Source organism: Trichoderma camerunense (assembly GCF_050948025.1).
Source record: "Trichoderma camerunense strain CBS 138272 chromosome Unknown V8C40scaffold_8, whole genome shotgun sequence".
NCBI lineage: Eukaryota > Fungi > Ascomycota > Sordariomycetes > Hypocreales > Hypocreaceae > Trichoderma > Trichoderma camerunense.
The window spans coordinates 615836-638397 of NW_028145362.1; the positions used below are offsets into that span (position 1 = coordinate 615836).

General features: G+C 49.8%; 10 protein-coding genes across 10 annotated transcripts; 6 read left to right on the forward strand and 4 right to left on the reverse strand.

Annotated features, from left to right (window-relative positions):
• Positions 1 to 4: 4 nt before the first annotated feature.
• V8C40DRAFT_243956 (SIP1 domain-containing protein) lies at positions 5 to 1835 on the forward strand. The gene is made up of 2 exons (XM_083215542.1): positions 5 to 363; positions 470 to 1835. Exons 1-2 carry the CDS (start codon positions 131 to 133, stop codon positions 1701 to 1703), a joined length of 1467 nt encoding a protein of 488 aa, XP_083073599.1. The 5' UTR covers positions 5 to 130; the 3' UTR covers positions 1704 to 1835.
• V8C40DRAFT_243957 (ribonucleotide reductase inhibitor-domain-containing protein) lies at positions 1707 to 2768 on the reverse strand. The gene has a single exon (XM_083215543.1). The coding sequence runs from the start codon at positions 2735 to 2737 to the stop codon at positions 2072 to 2074; it is 666 nt and encodes a 221-aa protein (XP_083073600.1). The 5' UTR covers positions 2738 to 2768; the 3' UTR covers positions 1707 to 2071.
• Positions 2769 to 3812: 1044 nt separating this feature from the next.
• On the reverse strand, positions 3813 to 4945 carry V8C40DRAFT_287114 (uncharacterized protein; the record flags this gene model as incomplete). The annotated part of the gene is made up of 1 exon (XM_083222649.1): positions 3813 to 4945. The coding sequence occupies exon 1, from the start codon at positions 4845 to 4847 to the stop codon at positions 3813 to 3815; it is 1035 nt and encodes a 344-aa protein (XP_083073601.1). The 5' UTR covers positions 4848 to 4945.
• A 1531-nt stretch (positions 4946 to 6476) lies between these two features.
• On the reverse strand, positions 6477 to 6857 carry V8C40DRAFT_265424 (40S ribosomal protein eS27; the record flags this gene model as incomplete). The annotated part of the gene is made up of 3 exons (XM_083219655.1): positions 6477 to 6659; positions 6741 to 6803; positions 6843 to 6857. 3 exons carry the CDS (start codon positions 6855 to 6857, stop codon positions 6477 to 6479), a joined length of 261 nt encoding a protein of 86 aa, XP_083073602.1.
• A 763-nt stretch (positions 6858 to 7620) lies between these two features.
• V8C40DRAFT_265425 (thioredoxin-like protein) lies at positions 7621 to 8446 on the forward strand (the record flags this gene model as incomplete). Its single annotated transcript, XM_083219656.1, has 2 exons — positions 7621 to 7685; positions 7735 to 8446. The coding sequence occupies 2 exons, from the start codon at positions 7621 to 7623 to the stop codon at positions 8444 to 8446; spliced, it is 777 nt and encodes a 258-aa protein (XP_083073603.1).
• Positions 8447 to 8816: 370 nt separating this feature from the next.
• Positions 8817 to 10960, forward strand: V8C40DRAFT_213508 (leucine-rich repeat domain-containing protein). The gene has a single exon (XM_083212138.1). It carries the CDS (start codon positions 9187 to 9189, stop codon positions 10798 to 10800), a length of 1614 nt encoding a protein of 537 aa, XP_083073604.1. The 5' UTR covers positions 8817 to 9186; the 3' UTR covers positions 10801 to 10960.
• A 944-nt stretch (positions 10961 to 11904) lies between these two features.
• V8C40DRAFT_243968 (translocon subunit SSS1) lies at positions 11905 to 12800 on the forward strand. The gene is made up of 3 exons (XM_083215544.1): positions 11905 to 12122; positions 12211 to 12297; positions 12381 to 12800. The coding sequence occupies exons 1-3, from the start codon at positions 12038 to 12040 to the stop codon at positions 12419 to 12421; spliced, it is 213 nt and encodes a 70-aa protein (XP_083073605.1). The 5' UTR covers positions 11905 to 12037; the 3' UTR covers positions 12422 to 12800.
• Positions 12801 to 12960: 160 nt separating this feature from the next.
• Positions 12961 to 14417, forward strand: V8C40DRAFT_243971 (Phospholipase/Carboxylesterase-domain-containing protein). Its single transcript, XM_083215545.1, has 4 exons — positions 12961 to 13477; positions 13531 to 13566; positions 13621 to 14017; positions 14112 to 14417. The coding sequence occupies exons 1-3, from the start codon at positions 13268 to 13270 to the stop codon at positions 13780 to 13782; spliced, it is 408 nt and encodes a 135-aa protein (XP_083073606.1). The 5' UTR covers positions 12961 to 13267; the 3' UTR covers positions 13783 to 14017; positions 14112 to 14417.
• A 585-nt stretch (positions 14418 to 15002) lies between these two features.
• Positions 15003 to 17295, forward strand: V8C40DRAFT_243973 (uncharacterized protein). Its single transcript, XM_083215546.1, has one exon. It carries the CDS (start codon positions 15419 to 15421, stop codon positions 16922 to 16924), a length of 1506 nt encoding a protein of 501 aa, XP_083073607.1. The 5' UTR covers positions 15003 to 15418; the 3' UTR covers positions 16925 to 17295.
• Positions 17167 to 19087, reverse strand: V8C40DRAFT_243974 (uncharacterized protein). The gene is made up of 2 exons (XM_083215547.1): positions 18860 to 19087; positions 17167 to 18783 (listed from the first exon to the last, which is right to left on the reverse strand). The coding sequence occupies exons 1-2, from the start codon at positions 18946 to 18948 to the stop codon at positions 17607 to 17609; spliced, it is 1266 nt and encodes a 421-aa protein (XP_083073608.1). The 5' UTR covers positions 18949 to 19087; the 3' UTR covers positions 17167 to 17606.
• Between the last annotated feature and the right edge of the window lie 3475 nt (positions 19088 to 22562).

Here is a 22562-nt window from a genome sequence, read left to right on the forward strand (position 1 = left end):
TCACATTCCCTCGGTCTTCATCTTGGGCATATCATTTGGATACATTCAACTCCAGCAGCATATAACTTTGTATTTGATATCTAGAACTGCCGCTAATGCTGCTCTCGAAGGCTGCTCATCGGTAGTGATCATGTCGGCCAAACGAGATATGGAGGAGACAGACGGCGAGACGCCAGAGCCGCAGACGAAACGCGCAAAGACAAACAGCTCCAAGACGCGCCAGCATCAGCACTCGGGAATCGATCCGACATGGGGGCAGAAATACGTCTTTTCCAGCAGCGAGAATGCGACGACGATCCCAGCAGGAGAGGAGTCGGAGTTTGAGGATGACGCCGATGCCATGGCATACCTGATGTCTGTGAGGTAAGAGACCATCTCCTTTCTCTAGCCACATGGCTTGCCCGAGATTGCATCTGCTGAACAATTCCCGTATCTCAGACCGCATTTACTGATATGGTGAGTACTCTAGAAAACAAGCCTCTTCTATACCGCATCTCCTAGTCGCCGCTCCAATCCAAATTGGGCCACAGCTTCCTCCTGGATTTGACCGAGGAGACGAGTCAGAGGAAGAAGGCGAGCTGGACCAGAAAACCGATGCTGTCGACGATTTTACCGCTACTGAGCCGAATGGATTTTACGAAGACGGTGCCTACATAGGCATATCAGAAGGGTGGGGAGGAGCCGATAGCGACCAAGATGACGAACCGGGCGAACAAAACCCTGAGGCTATTCAAAAGGCGCTTAATGAAGCGTACTTTTCCTCTATATTGAGTCAGTACTATCGCACCCGCGAAATCCTTCATTCAAAACTACCCGACAATGCTGCAAGCCGATTGTCACGCTCCCAGGCCACAGAGGCCAACTCTTTCTCGCCTTCTACCACAAAATTATGGACCCGCCTCCTGCAAACCACCGATCCCCATCCTATCCAAGTCGCGCTCATGTCCAAAGACACGGTGCTTAAGATTCTCCGTGTAATGATTGGCGGCAAATTTCTACAAAGCGGACACAGCATCCCTCAAAGAACGAGTCACTGGCTCTGGGCATTACTTTCCAGGCTTCCTGACGTGGGGGAACTCAACCACACGGAAATAGGCTGGATTCGTGACTTGGGACGGCGAGCAGTGCTCCTGGGGAGAAGCTTGGCGGAGATGGCCGCTTTACGAGATGAACTTGCAGAGGATGGATTTGGAGTCAACGATAATGTCGACGCTAGCAGCAGCGACGAAGAAGTTGTGGCGGAAGCTGTTGAAGAAGGGGATGAAGATTACGATGCTCCTGCAGCCGATACCACGGCAAATGGTCCGCCTGACACTGAAGGTGGCATCCTGGATTCTCCACCAGCCTCTATCTCTATTCCCAAGGATGAAGTCAAGACACCCGCGGAAAACAACGATGCAGAGATTGCAAAGGACAACGACGGCAGTGAAGATGAGGACGTAGCAATGGATACCGGTTCCGACTCCAGTGCCGATGAGGGTGAGATAACCGAACAAGCAGACGACGAGGCGGCTCTAGAAGAGGCCAAGCGGAAGCTTCTAGCAAGGCTCGCCGAGAGCGAAAGCCTACGCCTCGAAGAAGAGGAACGAAGAAATGCGAGGATGAACATGAGAGCCACGCTCACCATGATCCTCACAGTTGCTGGTGAGTTTTATGGGCAGCGAGACCTACTCGAATTCCGAGAGCCATTTGTGGGTATGTAAATGTAGCAGGTTTGTAAATTCCTTGTATTCAATCGGCAAATTTGATGATACATCTGCCGCCTTGCGGTCATAGCTATCTACCTACCTAAGTATTTTGTATAGCCCTCCATAATAATGATAATATACCCCAATAGTATAACAAAATACCATGGCCGTTCTGTCTTAGTCGGCTCATGTAAAAACAGATAACAACAAAAACAATAATAAGACAGCCTCCATCTCTTAATGTCACAAGCAGCTAACTGAGCTGTATCCCGAAAAACGCCAGTGCGCCAATGTTCCACCTCATACAATTACACAATCTGGGATGTCGATACCCACAGATATCATGTCCACGTACTCCTCCAAATCATTGTTCTGAAGCATACCTAGACCAAGAAATCGGCATCTGGGAAATCTTCGTCCTCATTGCCATCCACAGCCATGTTTTCCTCTTCGAAACCGCCGGGCGCATACGCCTTCTTGACTCGAGAGTGCGGGACAGCAATTGGCCTGTCGTTCCAATGGGGCTGTCTGTATTCTGCCTCGCTCGCGTCGATATCCCACTGGCATTCATCATAAAAAGTTCGCTTCCGAGAGGATTCGCCATCAACGACGCTGTCCATGCTCTCCTGCGACATGCTGAGTTCAGGAATGTTGTCCAGAGCAGGGACGTCCTCATCGAAGAACTGAGATTCAGGTTGAGTATCCAACCCGCCAACCTTGTTGATTCCGCAGAATGGCAGCAGCTCGTTCGGCACTTGCTTCCCCACTACCGCCGGCCGCCGCAAATCCTTGGTCGCAATGCCGTTCGGGGCAGGGCTGATTTTGGCGAGGTCGATGGTCTTGTAGCCTTCGGGCACGGACTTTCGCACCCGCATGCCGACGCTGAGGAGGTTCGCCTGGACGTTGGCGGGCAATTCGGGGCGCAGCGTGGGCTGGGGTGCTGCCGGATGGTTGGTGTTGGGCGATCCGGTGAAGAAGGATGTGATTTGGCGTTGGGCGGGATCAGCTGCCGCACCGGCGAATTGGCGCTTGGTTCGAGGATTCGACATGATGGGCGATGATGGAAGTAAGGATTGGGGAGATGAGGTAAGTTGTAACGAGGATGAAGCAGCAAAGCTGCAGGAGAAGTTATATCGTGGGGGCAGATGGTCAATCAGAGCCGCAATGGGTCAGATGACGTTGCGATGTCTTTTCTTTTCTTGAAATGGCAAAAAGACAAGGGTCTTGCGTCTGGAATGTCTCGCCCTGTTCCCGGATTCCGGCCCAATTAAAAGCTTTCCGATTGCGTCAAGAAATTATCCAATGCGGGTTGCACAAAAATGAAGAAGCAGTGTACAAGAGGAGTGGAGAGTGGTTTTATGCTGGAAACAAAGGAAAAAGAAAGAAGAAAAAGGAAATGGACGGGGGTTGCGAGATTTGCGTTGGCCAGACAAAAGGCGTAAGCGAAGGTTTTTGGCCAAATGGAGGCTTGCGGATGCCGGGGTAACGAGATTGGGCCAGGTATTGCAGTGGGGCGTCGCTTTAGGTTTGAGGCGCGTCACGGCGCGACGGTTTCGCGTTAAGTGGTTTTTTTTACTGAGTGGAAAAGCTTAGTCAATTCTTTTGTAAGTTGACGATGGCGTCGTTGATACTCTCGGTTGAAGGTGAGGTACTCTTTGCTCAAAGTGAATGTGTGATGCAAAGTCCCTAAAGAGTTTATGAACGAAATTGGAAAGTTTCACTTAACCACAGCTCGGCTGGGAAACCCAACCTGGAAATGTACTAATATACCTGCCGCTACAAGCGACCTCTTTAAAGCCATCGCTTGCAAAGTTCTCTTTAAAGTTCCAATGTTATCTCTACTAACTCTATAAAGATATCAATGCTATCGCTGCTTTCTCAAATTGTTTATATTTTATAATGCTATCGATATAACATATTTCACAGTAGACTGGTGTGAGTATGTTACCATACGCTAAGTAAAATCCTCTCATCGTTTACAGGAAAACCATTGCCCTTCTCACCAACATCAAAACCGAGTCGGCGAAAGGCATGGCCTATCATGCCAGCAACTCCAATCCCATCCCATACAGTGTAGTATTTAGCAGTAGACTCATTAGTAGCTCGCCACGCTCCGAATTCTGCCTACATCCCAGCTTCTCTCATAGCTTCCAGCCTAAACGCCTGTTCTTCAAACCGAGCCATGAGCCCAGAGTCGTTTCGCTCACCACTCCCAGTCCACCTCGGATATTTCTCAATATTCACCCACTGCGAATTCGGTCCGACCAGCGGCTCAGTCTCTCCCGTCAACTTCCAATCTTCAATCATTTGCCCGGGCGGCGCCCAGTCGGCTACCGGGTCAGGTCGAAGCCCAAATACAGCAGCCTCTCTAGCTTCCAATCCCTTGACGAAATCAATGGCCGTCTCCACTGTGACTTGGACAACACATCCAAGTTTCAAGTGGCTGATAATCTTGGCTGAGATAGACTCGAAGGAGATGGGTGCGCTGAGTCCTTCTTCTCTGCCTGTGCGAACCAGGTACACGGGAAGATTGCCGACAGTCTCAGATGTTTCCTTGTTGTACTTCTCATCAGAAACAACAATAAGCAAGGCTCGAAATAAAGGTTGAAGAATATGATGGTCCAAACAGCCTTCAATGTAGTCGCTTTCAACCCATCTGGTATCTGAACACCGCTCCTCAGCATAAATACTGCGCTGTGCCTCAAATTTGTTGCAGAAGGCTTGATTGAGAGAAATGATATCACGGATCGCCAACATAGAAGTCGTGGGCTCATCAGGTAAATTGTGTGGGTATATGAATTTGCAGATGAAGCGTCCATGGTCGATTTCGCTCCGGTAAGGACGAAACCAGCGCCGATAAATATAGTTGTGAAGTACCACACGAAGTAGTAGCCACCTTCGGCCAGGTATAATATAGACGGGAACTGACTTGTTACAAGCATCTATCCAGTGGTAAAGAGGTATATCTGGCAAGTCATTGGCAACGACATCGCGAACTGATGGCCTGTAGGTGTAGGTGGTGGCAGAATACGGAATATTGGCTCGATGCTGTCCCTCATATTCTGTGCGTAAGAACCAGAGAAGCTCGTCCCGCGTTGTTCCGGTAAGCGGCTGTCTAGTATCTGGGTCACACAATTTGCCGTCGTTGTTCCTATACATGGCGGAAAGTTAATGTGGATAGAAGTAGAGAGGTGTTTGGTTGAAGCTCTGGGACTGCAGACATTGAAGTGGGAATTGTTTGTAGAGATGGATTGGGGGGAACAGAGTTTAAAATCCTCACAAACATGTCTCGATTATCAACTTGGGCTCGATTACCTACCTAGGTCATAAAAGCGATGTCCCATGACGCATGCTGAGCAGCATTAGAGTTGGATTGTAAGATTAAAGATCCTTCTTACGTCGCTTATTGGGCTTACTGTGGGAGTGGCTGCTAAGCACCCCGACTTAGTGATCCTGTACCACAAGGACGACGTGCAGTTCAAATGTTGTGGATGCAGAGGGAGGTTTATCTGCTTTAACAACAAATCTTTCTAATATCTGCTTCCATCCATCCCCTCTATTTGTATCCCATATGGGTACCTCATGCTTGGTGACTGTCAAGGAAAGTGTGCAAAAAAAAAGAGGGAACCACAAAGTGACCAGGATACAGAAACAGACAATCCGCACATACCCGCCACACTAAACTCATATAGAGTGACGAGCGTGTTCCTCTCATATTTCTTGTATGGTCCCTGCGTGGTTTTGCAACCCGTTTGAGCGTATGGGTGCTGAGCTATGCAACTTGGAATATGGATACTGAATAGCCAATTCGGGTCTAAATGCTCATCTCACCACCTTGACTGACTCCGAGAGCCACAAGAAAAAGGCATTCAGCTAGCCCAAGGCCTCGTCGTACATACAATCGTCCAGCAAGTTCTCTTATAACTCACCCTCATTGCAGTAGCTTCACACAATATCACAAACGATGTTGCATCACTAGGTTGGCTGCATTGATACTAAACTAGTTGCCGCCGTCGTCTTCATTGCAGTCATGACCGAAAGCAGTTACAGTGGACATTAGTGAGCTTTATGACGGCAACGCGCCGTATAAATACAAAGTTGTTTTAATTATGAAACAAAAGTACAATCAATCCCTCGGCCAAATATAGACAGTCCCTTTCCATATCAAATCCAATCCGTGTTTACAACTACGGGGCTGTCTTCATTCAACGCCTTCGAACGCCTTCCGGAAGCGGCAGTCCGAGATTTGGACAGCAGATGGGCATTTCAGCATAAATCGGCCTCACACAACACATCACGGAATCACTGGTGGCGACAAGGCGACAATATTCGTGGAAACCTTTGAATTTCGCAAAAGCACAGTGCTATCCTCCACTACCCACTGCACTCCGGGTATGAAGCGATCCTCAAATCAGCGGCTCCACGTCATCGCGCCTAGTCAGTCCATCAAAGATCCATCTAGACACTCAAGTGAATGCTTTCTCCAGCTGAACACCCATGCAGTGCTTTATTTTTTTTGTTCCTGCCTCAAGAAACGACTCTGTGGTACAAGGCGCGTAAACGGAAAAACGAGAAGAATGATGTGCCATGCAAGATATCCGGAGACCCCCAAACGCCCCTGTGTTGGGTGTTCCATCTTCTATCTGCAAAAGAGATTGATTATTTTCGCAAGGTATATTGTCTATCCCCCACGTCGATGATGTTTTGTTTGCAGATCCGAGATGATCACCACCATATAACCATAAGAGTCATCAGTACCCAAGGAAAGAAAGCCGCCCCGCGGACAGTTTACTTTCTTCGGAAAGAGCAGCCCTCGGTTAATCTGGCCTTACCACCGGTAGGCTGGCACAGAACGGTGGTGCATCCCTGGCAGATGACAACGGTCTGGGCGTGAGAGAAGACGGTGGTGATGGTGAAGCAGCCGGGGCACTTGACGTCCATGAAGAAGGATCGGGGCTGAGGAACAAGGGTCTAGACAGATGAATCAAACATTAGAAACCCATGTGCATGTTCGGTGGCGTCATTCGTGATGACTTCGATTCGGTTCCGTACCTTGAGCTTGTGCTTCTTGGCCTCAGAGGCCGCTGAAGGGTTGAGAAGGTCAACAGCGAGCACCTATGACAATATTCAGTCAGCAATTCTGTTTCCCTTTACGTGTTGTATCCCCATTCCCGAAGTATGCCATCGATGCAATTCAATCCGGATCGTCCTTCAGCGGTTTGGCCCAAAAAAAAAGTTTGATGCCCTTCGTCGTCAGGCGACGAGTATCCTTCCGCCATCCCGGTATTCCCACGCATCGCATCGATCCATCCTCCCAAGGGCAGAAAAGGTTAAGTTGTCGCTCACCATCTTGTCTGATTGTCTCGAGAAAAATTTGCCGTAGAATGTCTTGCGAGGGTCGAGGGTCTTGACGAAATCTGGCAATCGATTTGTAGGCTCGCAAGCTGGAGTGAGAGGAGTTAAGCGAGGAAAAGTTCGGTGCACATTGAGGGGGCGAATCTCGTTCGCTGGCAACAGGAATTTTTTCTCCAAAGTGGAATAGCGTGATAGGGTTTGGCCGCCCACCAGCACGTGATGAAGTTTTTGTCCCCTGTTGTACCCCGTATCTTCCTTACAATTGGACCGAGCTAGAGAAGCTCCATTGCGCTAACAATTGTGAATCCGCGACTAAGGAAATATGGGGATTTTATGCACCGCCTTTGTGCAGAATGAGAGCTATGGAGTCATCATTGTGTCCAAGGCAGCCAAAAAAGATGGCTCCCTTATTTTGTCTGCCTGGAGATTTGCGCGGCCCCCCATGACGCCAGCTGTCAACGGTGCTGGAGCTACTTCGCTTCATGCAACTGTGCCGTTTCGTTACTTGACGTTTCCCTCAGCATCTTGGCCTCTCTGCACAGTTACTCCTCTATTTACATTCGACTGAAGCATCACCATGGCCGCTCCTTCAGAACAAAGAATTGCGGTTCCAATCGACGATCCCAACGCCGATACTGAATGGTAAGCTGCCCCGCGATGGTCGATGCGCAGCAATCTGACCCCTCCATAGGAATGACATTCTGCGCAAACATGGCGTTATCCCCGAGAAGCCACCCAGTCCGACTCCCATGATTGAAGAGGCCATTCTTGAGGCCAGACGACTTGCGCATGAGAACCGACTAGAGGGCAAAGACTTGGACGAGCTCGACGAGCTAGAAGACGAAGAAGATGACGACTTTCTGGAACAGTATCGCCAGAAGCGCATGGCCGAATTGAGCAACCTACAGAAGAAGTCTATCCACGGCTCCGTATATCCCATATCCAAGCCCGACTACCAGCGTGAAATCACGGAGGCTTCCAATAACGGCCCCGTCTTCGTCAACCTCACATCCACCTCGGGCAATGTGGAATCAAGAGTTCTATCAGAGCTCTGGAGGCAAGCTGCAAAGGAGTATGGCGACATCAAGTTTTGCGAAATTCGAGCAAGCCAGGCCATTGAAAACTACCCGGATCGAAACTGCCCTACAATCCTCGTCTACAACAAGGGAGACATTGTAAAGCAGATTGTGACCCTGATGACCCTGGCTGGTGCTCGGACCAACATGAGGCAGATTGACGACCTGCTTGTTGAAGTTGGTGCTGTGCCTGATTCCGATCTGCGAGTGGTCAAGAGGAGGAGGGCAGCGGAGGATGCTGAAGAGGAGCGATTGGCCAGCAAGACCATCAAAACAAGCAATGCTGGGAGAGCGCGGGTTGACAGCGACGACGACGATTGGGACTGAGCCAGGGCTATATAGAAATCAATCTCTGCCCAAGTCAACATCCGCTTCGAACTGCAGCCCACGCAAAGTCTCGATCTAATACCACCCGCAACTCTGCACCAGCCCCAGCGCCCAAGATGTGTCCCAGTTGTGAAGTTTAGGTCAGCAAGAGGAAGCTGGAGATTCGCCGGCTGGTGTCCGTACCGGTTTTCTCTTATACCCTGGTAGCTTATGATAGCCACGAAAGGGGTCTTGGGGGTCTTTGCTCCAACCGATAAAAATGCGGGGGCCTAGGATTCTTAGGGAGGCCGATGCAACTACGGGCTTACTGACAAAAGCTTAAAAAAAAATTCAATGCTACCTGTATGGACATATAACATGGAGATGCTGGCTGGCACTACTAATGAAAGTGCCACGAAGAACGGTACAGTAAGAAATGGCAGCATGTCGCTGCGCATACGAGTACAGCACAGAGAGTAGAGCAGCTTTTTGCCACGCAACCTCTGCCTGGCAGGCAGCCCAGGATATCTCGAGCTGTCACAAAAAGCACCACGCACGCGACAAGGGTGGAGGCCGGCGTGGGGCTGCACTTAGTAGCGCTGCAAGTTATTTACGCCTAGCCCCCTCTGAACGCGTTGGTCGCGTTTCTACCGCTGTCACGTCGTTATATTCCGGCTTTTGAAAGGCAGGAATTGCAAGTTACACGTTTCAGGTAGATTCCATGTTTGTTTGGCACGTCTGTGTCTGTGCTTGTCTGTCAAATGTCGGAAGAACCGTCGTTGCCTCGACTGCCTGCGGTCTCGTGGGATGAGCAATCCCAGAGCTTTTCCAACCAGCCCCGCAAGCGTCACCGTATTAGTTCGCGGCAAGGGAATCCCTCGTCGCCCTTGAATTTCAATTCCAGCGACCCAGCTGTCTTTTCTAGTGACGATGATCCGGGGCTTGACAATTATGTCGAAGGGAGGCACAAGAGGCGCTACGTTGGATCGTGGTTCCAACAACAGCTTGAATCTCCAGATTCCGCCTCCACCGAGGATGTCACCCTTGCTCCCATCCAGACAAAGCGCTACTTGAAGAGGGACTTTGACAGTGGTGTCTTTCTGGGGAGCGATGCCACCGATGGCGAAGACTTTGTGGAGGGCTTGGACCTCCCAGCGTTGCCAAGGTTGCCACAGTTGGGAGCTCGGGCTGTTCCTCAACTGTCTCAGGCAGAAGTAGGCGCCCGGCGCAAGATTCAAGAGTGTCTAGACTCGGGCAATGAAACCGTGGATCTCATGTCCATGGGCTTGGAGGTGTTGTCGGATGATACCGTCAACCGCCTCAGTCAAATTGCTTGCATCCCCATTGTGGCCAAGGATGTTGCGTTTGTGCAGAGGGAGCCGGAGCTGAAGCTGTTCATGGCATCCAACAGCTTGACACGACTACCTGGCGCACTTTTCGATATCAATCACCTCACAGTGCTAAGCCTTCGTGGAAACCAGCTCACAGAGCTTCCCTCGGCAATCTCGAAACTAAGCAACCTGAGGCAGCTCAACATATCGCAGAACCGATTAAAGTATCTGCCCGCTGAGTTTCTTGATTTATTCAAAGTCGGAGGGAAATTTCGTGACCTTTCCCTCTTTGTCAATCCGTTCATACAGCCAGAGGGAGCCGCCCAATCCGACGGGGAGAATGTTAGCCAAAGTACCTTACAGCCGGCACCATACGCCTCAATCAGATATAAATGGTTATTCGATGATGAACAAGTGCCACGATATTTGACTCGATGGCTCGGCCGATCTCCGCTGCAAATCTCCGACTCCAATGGCCAAGTTCTCTCAGAGTTTCGCCTCCCATCAAGGGAGGAATCCTCGGTAACACACCTGCCAGTCGCAGTAGGTAGTGATCAGTTTGGTCTCCCTGCTTCCATTTCCTCACAACCCTCTCTCAAAGAGGCGGCGCGGCCAAGTGTTGTGCCCAGCTTAGTCGAACTAGCGCTGCAGAGCTGCTATCATAGCAGTCAGCTTCGTGAACTCGATTCATACATTCCAGATGGGCTCTCACACCTTCAGAAGCTGCTGCGGCGCGCCTCGTCGCAGAGAGACAACGGCGGGGTGAATTGTTCAACTTGCGGGAAGACGCTCGTGGTGCCTCGACTAGAGTGGCTTGAGTGGCGAGAGATATGTAGGGGCACCGTCCTTCCCCTGCCTGATCGCGGTACCACGAATGTGATTACGAGACCTTTCACCAAGGACGAGACGGAGATGGCAGTACCTTTTCTTTATCGGGCATGTTCTTGGCGCTGTGGACCTAAGGATTCAGAGAAGAACAAGTGGTGGTCTCTGGGGCTTGTTAAACCGGTGCAAGAAGCTGGTTCACGAGCGAGCAGGTCGTGAGTGAGAAACTGTGAGGTGTACCGAGCTCTTATACAACATTGCATGGGCGTTTTTGATGGAGGTTTTTGGTTATTTTCTGGCATCGCATGGGTGGCAATATGGAAATGGTGGGTTTTTGGTATATGCATGGACAGCGTAGTCGACGGTACCTAGGAATCAATGATACCTAGGGCAATTTTCTAGATCTACCTTATACAGCTACAATAGATAATAAACTCGTGGTGGTAGCATACATTCAATTTAGTAGCACTATCTAGTAGAGAGAAGCAACGCTGTGCTAGGCTGTAGTATAAATAGGCATCTTCTTTGCAGCTTGACAATGAATCCGACAGCGCCCATGACTGCTTGGCACAGTTTGAGAACATGGGGAGAGTCTAACAGCATAGCTAGCTCAGCTGTGTGCAACGACATAGTACTGTTTGGGCTGTATTATAAATACCCTCCGTGGTCTTGCTTTTCCCACAAAATCGAATATCAGACATTTAGGCAGAGCCTACGAGGAGGCCGTTAAGAGGGCTGCTTGTTGGCATTGGCGTGTGCTCGTGAGAGTCGTTTTTTAAATCCCTGGCCTGGTTTGTTGTCTGGTGGGCACGATTTCGAGAACGTGCAATTGCCACCAATTGTAGCATGCATGTGTGTGTAAGAACTTGTATTCCTGTCTACCTGCCTAGCTGTCTGCGTTCATATCCCTATCTATACGTACCGTCACGCAAAAAATTCAGCTACTACGCGATAGCAGAGATACTCTCAGAGATTCCGGCTATTTTCCCATAGTACAGATATCTATCGCTACTATCTTGTAGTAGATAGATCTAAACGTAGTATAGAATAGTAGCCGGAGTAGATATAGGTATCTTTTAATAACCGTCCATAAATTTTGTATGCTGAATAAGAATATGTGTCCAGCCATCCAGCCACTCGCTCCCTTCACAATGGGATGGTGGATATCTGGCTGAGCTAGGGCGCCATTCCCAGCATCCTAAAACGGCACATTCTAGATTCGAGCTTCGCGGCCGGCAGAACATCGGCCAAACACTTTCCCCGGTCCCCACGCCCATTGAGGCGAGGTGGCATTTTAATATTCCAGAATTTGGCTGCTTAAAACATAGCATCCTCTTGGTAACCCGTTGGCGACACCATCACTCTTCTTCTCTCCCTCCTCCCAACTTCACGCGACTGCACCCAATTGCATCCCAACAATCGCATCTTCGCGCCCAATCTTTCCAACTCTTCCACAATGGCCGATCAAGTTGAGGAGATCCTCGAGGTTCCCCGCGAGTTCTTCAAGGACGGCGTGCAGTTCATCAACCGCTGCCAGAAGCGTACGCATCTCTCCCACCACGTGTCCCTTGCTCTGCCTCTGCACTTGCGTCGCCCCAAGCTAACACGTCTTGTTTTCCCTTTTTTTAGCCGACCAGAAGGAGTTTCTCAAGCTGTGCCAGGCTGTTGGCATCGGCTTCGGCGTCATGGGCGCTGTCGGATTCATCGTCAAGCTGAGTGCGTTTTCCAATTTTATTATCCGCTCCAGGGTGTAAAATACATGCAGGAAACATTGTTAGCTAACGTGGGTCTTGCTGCAGTACACATTCCTCTCAACGGCCTCCTCGTCGGCTCTGCGTAAATGTCTGATATTCGGCGTTTTGGGAAAGCATCGGGACTGATGCGATTGAGGGACGGAGAGGGCTAGCGATGGGATGATCGCTATGTATATTTTCTCTTTTTAATCCGGGAATGAGTGGGATGCAATAGCATGTTTAATTGATTGGTTTGGGATACGAAAAAGAGTGATCCTGCGAGCTACTACCTTGTCGTCTGTTGGGATGTGATGTGCTTTTTCTATTCTGCTCAGGGAGCGATACCTGGTGGCCATGACCTTGTAGGTGAGCGATGGAGGCTTTTTTCCCTATTGAGAGCACAGAGGTCAAGCAATCGTTGTCTCCTGTGGTATCTCTTAAAATGCTCTGCTTCCCTTGATAACGTGCTATGCTATCTGATGGGCTGTAACCACCAAGAACCTGCGCAGATCATGCAAACGCAAATGAGTTTCAGATACAGCAACCATTCCCTTGGAAAGCCAGCCTCGAATTAATTAAAACCAACAGCCCATGATGCTGCAAGGATGACGTGCCATTTAATCAACAAAGGACATGCAGATAAGTTCTGGTTGGCCGCAGGGCGGTTACCCTGCATTCAATTGGCAACGTATAACTGGCGGTTGTTATGCAGCATACACGAGGCTGTCTCAGACATCTAGATGATGCGCTGTCGCCAAAAATACAGTATAAATCAGGGAGAACACCGATAGTGACAATGCGTTCCTTATTGACTCTCATCCCCTCTTATCTTGGTCTCAGTGCTTGGATCTGTGTCACATCACCTGCGTTATCATTCTTGACGGCGTAACACCAAACCACTTTTTATGCAGTGCTGGTGATACCCAGACTGTGCTAATCTATAACATCTAATTATGGTAGACAAGGGAAAATCAGTAGCTCTTCGAACAGACCCTGTCGTCATCGAAGCCTTGGCTGAACACACGGCAACGGTGATATTCATCCACGGCTTAGGCGATACACCAGATGTACTACTTGGGCCGGTCGAGCACTGGAGAGGCAACGGCCAACTCGACCATGTTAAATTTGTGCTTCCCTATGCGCCTGTAATTGCATTCACCGCGGTAAGTGCTCTATTTCACTAGAAACCTGTGATCTGAGGGCTGATTAAATGTAGAAAGGGGGAGCGTTGATGCCTGCGTGGTTTGACATTGTATGGTTTCTCTCGCATCTCAGACTGTGTTACGTGATGTTAATGTTGTTACAGCAAGTCTACGACGGTTCTCCAGATGCGCTCCAGACTGATGAGGATGTGGATGGCATTTTCGCCAGCAGAGACTATATCCAAAGTCTCATCAACGATGAAATCAGCGCTGAACACCCGCAAACCGCATCATCGTTGCCGGCTTTTCGCAGGGCGGGGTGGTAGCTGTTCTCGCCGGCCTGACGTTTCCACAGACTCTCGCCGGCGTCGTGCTGCTCTCAGCATGGTTACCACTGATCGAAAACTTTATGGAATATGTACCCGAAGATAGTGCAAGCAAGGAGACGCCCATCTTTTTGGGTCACGGTATAGAAGACCGCATGGTGACGCTGGGGTTGGCCAAGAAGAGCCGAGATGCGTTGACTGCGATGGGATTTGAAATCTCGTGGGACGTATATCCGTGAGTGACTCCGAAATCAACTCAACTGCTTTCTGGCTGTTGTGTATGAGTGCTCAAGGCGTTGGGGTCATGCTAACAGTTTGGTGGTGGGCAGCGGACTAGGTCATGCGACTTGCGAGGACGAGCTGGACGATGTAGAGGCCTTTATCGACGAGAACTTGTCTTAGCTGGGCCTGGAACATGACTTGCTAGTGTTTTGATGGTCGAGTCTACTGAAGGTCTTGGGAACGTTTCATGAATGGGATGAGGCAAGGCAAGTTGAATCGCCGCATGTATGTACGAGGATGTACGTGCTTCGTATTGCCTCCGCAGAAAGAATGACAACGGAGCAAAGAGTGGGAACTTGTATTCGTAGGCGCCTAGGCCAATGCAAGAAACAAGGGCATCTGTCCCACTCGAGACCAAGAGGGGGATCATCCGCTGCGGAATTCCATGCATGTGCTAATATTTTGACACCAGACAGCTCCATCTGCTACTAAGAACAGATTGATCCAATGTGCTAGTACATTGTGGTCTAGTAGTACGAACGGAGTATTAGCAGAGGTTCTTTGTATTACATGCGTACACATAATGTACAGGTAGGTATGCTCTGCTTATATGGATATCAATTGTTGGCATCAGCGTATTGCAACACCGCAGGCATCAAAGTGTTCATGTTTTGTTAGGTGGTGTTTTTGTGGTGGCTTTACAACACGCCTAAAAAACCACGTCACCCCCCCCTAAATGATAGCGATGCAATGCAAGTACTGCACTGATTAATTCTCTTCCAGGCTTCCCGCATCACAAGGGATAACAAGCCGCGATAAGGGCACCACAGCTAATGTACTCGAACTTTTTTTTTTCTGCATTGACGTCAGGTGTCATGCGTGGCGGCTTATGGATGGCCACGGCGGGCATTGCGCCAACTGATCACGCTATAGAATGAGACGCTGCAGGCTTTCCGGTCGCTAAACCTGCCGCTGTTTCTGCCAGACCCCTCCACGTCTTACCGCCCCTGTGGGGGCCTGCAGGGAACATCAAACCCGGGCCTGATACCGATACCTAACATAACATTTCGTCCATAACTTGTACAGACAGACTCAACTCCTGCCTTCATCTTGTACGGCACTGCACTTCTGCCATGTGCTGCGGCCTGGCCATCTTCTCTTCTGGTCCTGTCGTGTCTGCAGTTCAGACCGTCTGACGAACTATTGTCGTTGCTGCTGCTGGTCCGCGCTGTTTTCTCTTCTAGCTATCTGCATCCTCCAGCCCTACCCAGCTCTTGTCTGCTCTTATCAATAAGGCAGCGAAGCGTCCCATCTTACCATCTGTGCCGCGACTGCGAACGAGTCTTTTCGCTGCATCAGCGGACTTGTCTGCTTTCTCACTTTTGGAACTTGATATTCATCATCTCATCAAGGCATGGCGACGCCGATTGTTTCTCGACCATCCAGTCCGACGCCCTCCCAGCTGCCTCCGATGCCTGAGTCTCCCGTCTATTCTCTCGCGTCGACTGCTCTGCCGCTGTCTCAGTACAACCTGCCCTTACCGCCTCCTCCACGCCCGTTGCATGCTGTCATAACAAACGCAGACCTCGAGCGGTCCCAGGAGGCCTATGCGGACCTGTTGACTTCGGCCAAGGCCTATAGGGTTGCCCTCGCTGCGCTATCTACGGCTGCCTCTACCTTTGGCTCAGCGTTGGAAGCATGTGCCAGACTGAAAGAGGCGCGGTCAGAGCCCATTGGCCCCGCTGGGGCTACCAATATGACGGCCAGCTTCACGACCAAAGGCCAATGCACGGCAGATACGCTTATGTCTGCATCCGGAGTGCATCATCTGATTGCAAACCACCAGCAGATTCTGTCCGAGACTGTCTACCGCTCTTTCGAAGTACCCCTGCTCCACGAGCTCGACAAGTGGCAAACCGTCATTGGAGACGAAGAGGAGACGTATCAGCAGAGCATCAAGGCACAGAGCAGAGAGGTTAAACGCCTGGAAAAGGAAGGCCTAAAGTTGCATAAGCAGAGGCGAAGAGACGTTGCCCGGTTCAGAGCCCATCTCGTCGAGTTGACTTATAAGCTTGACGGGTTGACGACTCTACATGGAGACCATGCGAGAACACTGTTAAGGGAAAGCCAAGAGACGAGCGCGCGTATTGTCGATGCTAGTTGTAGTCTTGTGCGAGCCGAAGTGGACATATTCGAAAGCTTGGCCAGAAAGGGTTGGAGCGGCGGTGGCCTGGATGATGTCCTGGAAAAAGGCCAGGACTTGTTTGCAATTGAAGATGACGGAATACATGGAGCTGGTGCAAGCGGCGGGGAGGGAGTTAAGCTCTTCTCTATCCTGCCGCCGAAGAGCATCCTTGCCGACACGACGTCCGAACCACGAAGCGAGAGTTTGCTGATGGACCATGATCGTTACCAGGCGCTTAATGCCATGGCCTCAGACCCCAAACCAAGTGGTGACTCTGAAAGCGTCTTCTCGGCTGACTTTAACAAGCCGCGCAATGCCCGCCCCTTTTCTCCTCAGCCGATCCGGAGGGCACCCACGGACGTGACATATGACTTGCTGGATAATCTTGTAGGCCCGTCGTCTCCTAATCTCGAAGACGACTTGTTTCCATCGATTATGCAGGAGGGTATTAAGGAGGAGGAAGAAGCGGGCGGAAATGAAGTACACGACAGAGCTGAAGAACCGCTGGAGCCGTTGGAGCCGTTGGAGCAAGTGTGGAACCAGACACACTCGGATGCCGACAGCGGGGAGCAGACGGAGCGAGAAATCGTGGATGAATCAGAACCAAGGCATGAAGAGGAGGAAGAAGAAGAAGAAGAGGAAAGAGGAAGACCGCTGAGATTTGGCTCCCACTTCGACGACAGAGACTCGCTCAATCCGATGAACGATTTGGAGCTTTCTCCTGAGGCGACGTAGGGGCATATGCTTGGGATGTAGAGTCACCCTTTTTGGGGGGTTTTCCTTTTTTTCCTTTTTTCTTTTTTTTCTTTGGTCACTAGCATGGTTTGGTGTTGGTTTTTCTTGCCGTCTATATGATTGAATGGCTTCACGAAATGATTTTGACAGATTGCTTACTTTTTCCTTTTGTTTTTGAAGAGAACATGGATTCTTGGGAAGGCAGGCAAAGAGCCTTTTTGTTTCTCCCTCATTATTCTTCTCTCGTTTCTTGCATACCTAGATGTCTAAAGCACATATTCAAAGGGGGGGTTGTCACCAAAAAGAAGAGAGATACAGCTATGGACCCCAAGGATTTTCCATTTACAATAAACAAAAAAAAAGCTTCATCTCACATACGTACATTCCCTTTTATCCACCAGTAAACGCCTACAAGAGTCATGATTTGGGTACCCTGTGATGCTGATGCTGCGAACCTCCCCGTCTTCGGCTGCTCAAGCAGCTCGTCCTCACTTTATGTGCGCTGCTTCGCTTTCGACGAACGCTGATTTGGATGGTCTAGCCATCCGCCCCTTTACGTCGTATCGTGAATAACCGTCCCAGCTTCGAACGCAAAAAGAGAGAAAAAAGAAACAGATAAAACGAGAAAAAAAGGGTATTGGCTCATTCAACCAGTATTAACCTCCAATCATCTGCCTCCCATCTAATCGTCTTTATCAATGCAATACACGTCGCCCTTGAATAGACTAAACGTAGCGTCGAGCCACCAGATAACCTTCCAGTAAAGGCTGGCGCGGTTCCAGTCGAATTCGCCCGTTTCCGTCCGAGGCACCTCGTTGCCAATCATGCTGCCGGAGAACCACTTGATGATGGGAAGCGCGTTGAGGATGCGCTGCATGACTGACTGCTGGGGCAGGAGGGCTTGCTCGGCGGGGAGGACACGAGCCTTGCGCGCGGTGGGGATGCGTCTGCAGAAGATGCTATCTTCCTGATCGATTTCCAGGGGCTCGATGCTGGACGTCAACGCAAAGGGTATGGGTTCTGTGATGGTGGCACTGGAGCCGTGAGAGAGGGTAGTCGAGTTCATCGTCTGGCTGGACTCTCTAGATTCAGCCGGAGACAGGTCGAGAAGACGGCTGTTAAACGTCGTAGGGAGACCCGACACCGATTTCCGCTGGGCATGCCCGAAGCTGGGGGGCGCAAAGTTCGGTACGCTTTTTGATCGCCCCTCTTCCAGTTGCTCAATGTCCGGGCAGGCTTCGTCTTTAGCTGGAGCCACGCCCCGGTAGGGCTCAGCGTAGACAAGGTGTCCTAGTATTCTCTGAGGGCTAGAGTACACAGCGGCGTTACCGGCCTCTGCACTGGCAAACGTGACCTTGACCCAGTGCTCTCCACCATCGGCGCGGTTGACCAGGGCGCGCTCTTCGGAGGTGAGGTTTCGGCGGCGCGTGAATGCGGGATCGCGGAGCTCCGACTTGTATCGTCTCTGAGAAGACGGGGGTTCTCTGGGATAGTCTTCGAGGATGAGGCCGGCGAGAGACTCGTAGTGGGCGATGGCAGCGTATTGCTGTGTCGATGAGCGGTAGCCCCTCAGGATGAGCTCGACAGGGGAGGACTTGACGGCGGCGCGTTGGGGCACGGCATCTTCCTGCGCGCCTGAAGCAGCGCCGGCGTTTGTCTTGCGCTGGTTGGAGTTGGAGGGGGGGTTGGAATTGGATTGGTTGGACACCCAGTCGTAGAAGAGCTTGTCTGCGGCGGCGAGCGTGGGATTCTCTCGACCGCGAGCCGGAGTCCCTGTTTTAGAGCGAGACCGTCTTGTTGACTTTCCGAAAGAGCCTGTTTCGGCGATGCTGCGCCGTGTTCTTGTTGTGCCTTCGTGTCTGGGGGGAAAGATGGCAATGTTAGCTTGCTGGCGGTGTTTGAAACAGGAGGTGAGAAGATGCAATGATGGCTTACGGGTAGATCATGGCGTAGGGTCGCTTGATGCCGTCCTCGCCAACGTAGCATTCGTCATCGGGGACGTTGTGCAGGATGAGCGGCGCCATGGTGGGCGGTGATGTGAGAGGAAGATAGCTGCCTAAGACGCGACGCGGGCTGAGGTAGGGAGAGGTGAAGATGGTGACCCAATGAAGCCGCGATTGGAGTGCCAAAGATTGGTCGGATGGGCGAGATGCAGAGTCCCGAAAGTTGATACAAAATTCTGGAGCGAATAGAAAACCTTGGCACAACAACACAACAGAGTGAATTCACTAGCCACATCTGCGGCGCCACAATTACCCGATTCGAGAGCTTAATGTTTTGGGGCGCCTCGTTTGCTCGTCACAGGCTGACTAACGCCAGATACGCAGCAAGCCACAAACATGTGAAACTCACTTCATCAAGCCTGAACTATCTCTGTAATCAATTTCCACTTGGTAAAACTTTGGGCAATTGATCAATCTAGTTCTACCTGATGGAGCTATCCTTAGTTTGTCAATCTAGTTCTGCTTCGTTGGAGGGTAGATTCACTAGCCACACTGGCTCAGTGGTGCCACAATTACCCTTTCTGGGAGCTCCTCTCAAGCTTGGACGCAGAGATGGGTTCCGGCGACATCTTTAACAAGGAATTGTCTTCTCTGGCGAGACTCTTCATGGGCGATCTTCAATATCATGAGACTTGCAGCATAAAATGAACTTGTAAGATACTTATAATTAAAAAAAACATTATCGGAGGTTTGATCATTCCTATGACGCAATGAGCACCAAATCAACCTTAAGATAGCATATATGGACAGATGTTTACGTTATCGAGATTTCGAGAGAAGAGCAATACATGCCAGTATACAGAACAGTGATAAAGATTTGAAAGATACTGGTATTGTGCATTTATACGAGTGAGTATTAAAATGGCTACAGGTACACAGACTGTGAATGGGATTTCCTGTACAATCTGATATCTGGATATATGGACGCTAGAAAAAGATAGCGATAGTAGCCAGTAGTAGAGAAAGTAGCAATAGTAGAATATAGAGGTCGAAGCACTGGGTGCATAAGTAGATAAGAGGTGCTTTCATTTGTCTGCATCTCACCACGACACTGTTTGTACTGTAGTCGTTGCACTGCAGATAGCCACCACCAGTCTCTAGAAACGTAAAACATGCAATAGACAGATAACAAATCTACCTATAATGCGAGCATACATGCAAAGGCACCTGGTAGATGTAGATATCAGATATTCACTGGCAGAAAGGTACGATGATCTGTGGTGCGTGAGGTGTCAAGCCGGAATAACAGAACGCCTGCCACCAGCTGCCTGGCAACTTCCTTCTCCAGCATCAGCCACTCATTCCTTCTTTACCGCCTGAAAGGCTTACCGTTCCCCCCCTTTCATCTTTTCCAACTCTTCTTTTTCTCCATTCTCCAAGATCACAGCATGCATACACCGACCAATCTTCCAATGCCGGTGGTCATCCGGATGAGAATTGTCTTTCGTCTCCGTTCACCACCTTCTTTTTCTTCTCTGTCCATCATTCACGCAACGGTAAGTCTCACGATGCTCGTCTTCTGACGAGAGTGAACTAACCCATATTTTCTTTGTCTTAGCACGAAGACAAAAACCTGTAAGTTGTTTTCTGTATTTCCTACTATATATATACCTGTGCTGAGCTGCTTTTTTTATTGGTGCGTGTTTGAGTCATTCTAAACCAGACGTCAACAAAAGAAGAACGTCAGCGGTGCTAGCAAGACGGATGCGTCCTACTTGCGTATGGGTGACCGATGAGTGAGATGCAATAGCACGCTTAATTGATTGGTTTGGGATACGAAAAGAATAGCTAGTACTACTGTGAGACCCTATGAGTGTCCTACCAGAAAATGACTCCCGACGCTCAGAGACTTGCGTGGCTAACATTGACTTAGGCTCGACTCGCCGTAAGTCTATTTGACAGGCCAAGGTCGATGTAAGTTTTTAGAGCGGCATCATTACACTCTTTATCGTTGCTAACAGCTAATCTTACAGAAAGAGACCAAGGAAGTAAGTAGACCCATCGGTTTCGGCTTTCGACCGATATACAACACTGACATTTACGCGCTACATCAGTATGCCGAAGAACAAGCGGCAGTAAGTATATGCAAGCAGTATGGAGTATTCGGCGTTCGTATGGCTAATTGTTTTGGTGTTTTAGTTTTACAACAAAAGGGCAGCTGTAAGAAGTCTACTGTTGTACGAATATGCAAATAAATACTAACTATGTGCTATTAAGCAAAATGACCTGTTGATGCGTGTAGGTTTCCCCGATGTGGTGTTTAGTGGGAGGAATAATGGCGACAATTTGCTAATTACGGTCGAAACGATCCTAGAAGCATCAAAGATTTTTCGAGGTTAGAACCTCTGCATCTTTCTATATTAACTGGTATTCTCATCGCTAACTTCTCAAATAGGAGGACTGTGACAAAGCTGCCGAGCCGACAACTCCATGGCGAACCGCTCGATCCACGTATTGTGTCCCAGGCGATCGAGTTCTTTTCGTGTTGCTAGAGCATATCGGGCGAAGATCAATATGTGGTCCATAAGTCTGCTATGACTTTTTTCCGTGTCTGTTTCCTAGAGGGCATCGCGAGAGAGAGTGTGTGTAACTGTTGGAGGTGGGATTAGCTTCAGCTAAGGCTTGTCATCGTACGAGTAATAAAGTTGTGATATGGTAGACTATAGACTATTGTCCATTCTGTACTTTTGGTTGCTCTATCTACCGCTACACGATCTACCTATCGCTACTTGATCTATCTACCACTACTTGATCTATCTACCACTACTTGATCTATCTACAGCTACATGATCGACTATCGCTATCAGCTCTCAATTGGGAATATTCCTACCTGGAGACCATGGCTGACACTCTTACCATATGCGACTATTTACACTCAAACCTAAAAAAGGGAGTCGATACGAAGCACACGGTCCACAATGGTCTCGTTCAGCCCTACCCTTCTTCCCTCTCCTCTGTCGCGGCCGTAGTCTATTTCTTGACTAATATCACCTAAATTAGCATCACAACGGCACCATTCACCGCTTCGTGTCTCATTCACACACACTAACAGTAGCAGCACAAAGTCGTGATCCTCCTTTTAAAGCACCCTTCACCTCATTCCAACGCGTCTCACCCAATCCTGATCCGTGTCCGGCTCGTAGTATTACGGAGCCATTACCATCCCACTGGAATCCTGCGAAAACGCTCTGACACTCCCCCAACACGTGGATCTGACAGGGACCGGCCCCTGTCAATCCCCGAAAAGCGCGGGAGCTCTTTCAGGGTTCTTGGGTCTTACATCATGCTCACCGTCCTTTTGAGGGCGGATCCGGCGATTAAAACGAAAAGGTGAAAAAAAAAGGGCTGTGCTCAGTAGCTCGGACACTGCCGTCCCATCAAATCTCGTAGCTCCATGTTGACCCAAAGCGAAAAAGGAAAAAAGGGATCTAAGGGAAAAAATTAGCTGTGTGGCCCGTGATAGTCTTCGGGTCTAGTTGTAGAACTAACAGCCAGACTACTGGGACTTCTCAGCTGAGGACATCGCGGGCACTAGAAAATTTTCTTCTATACCGCCTCTTTTTTTGCTTTTTTTCTGGTGATGGTCTAATTACTTGGGCTATTAGCTTCTATGCGATTGGGCTACTGGCATCTGG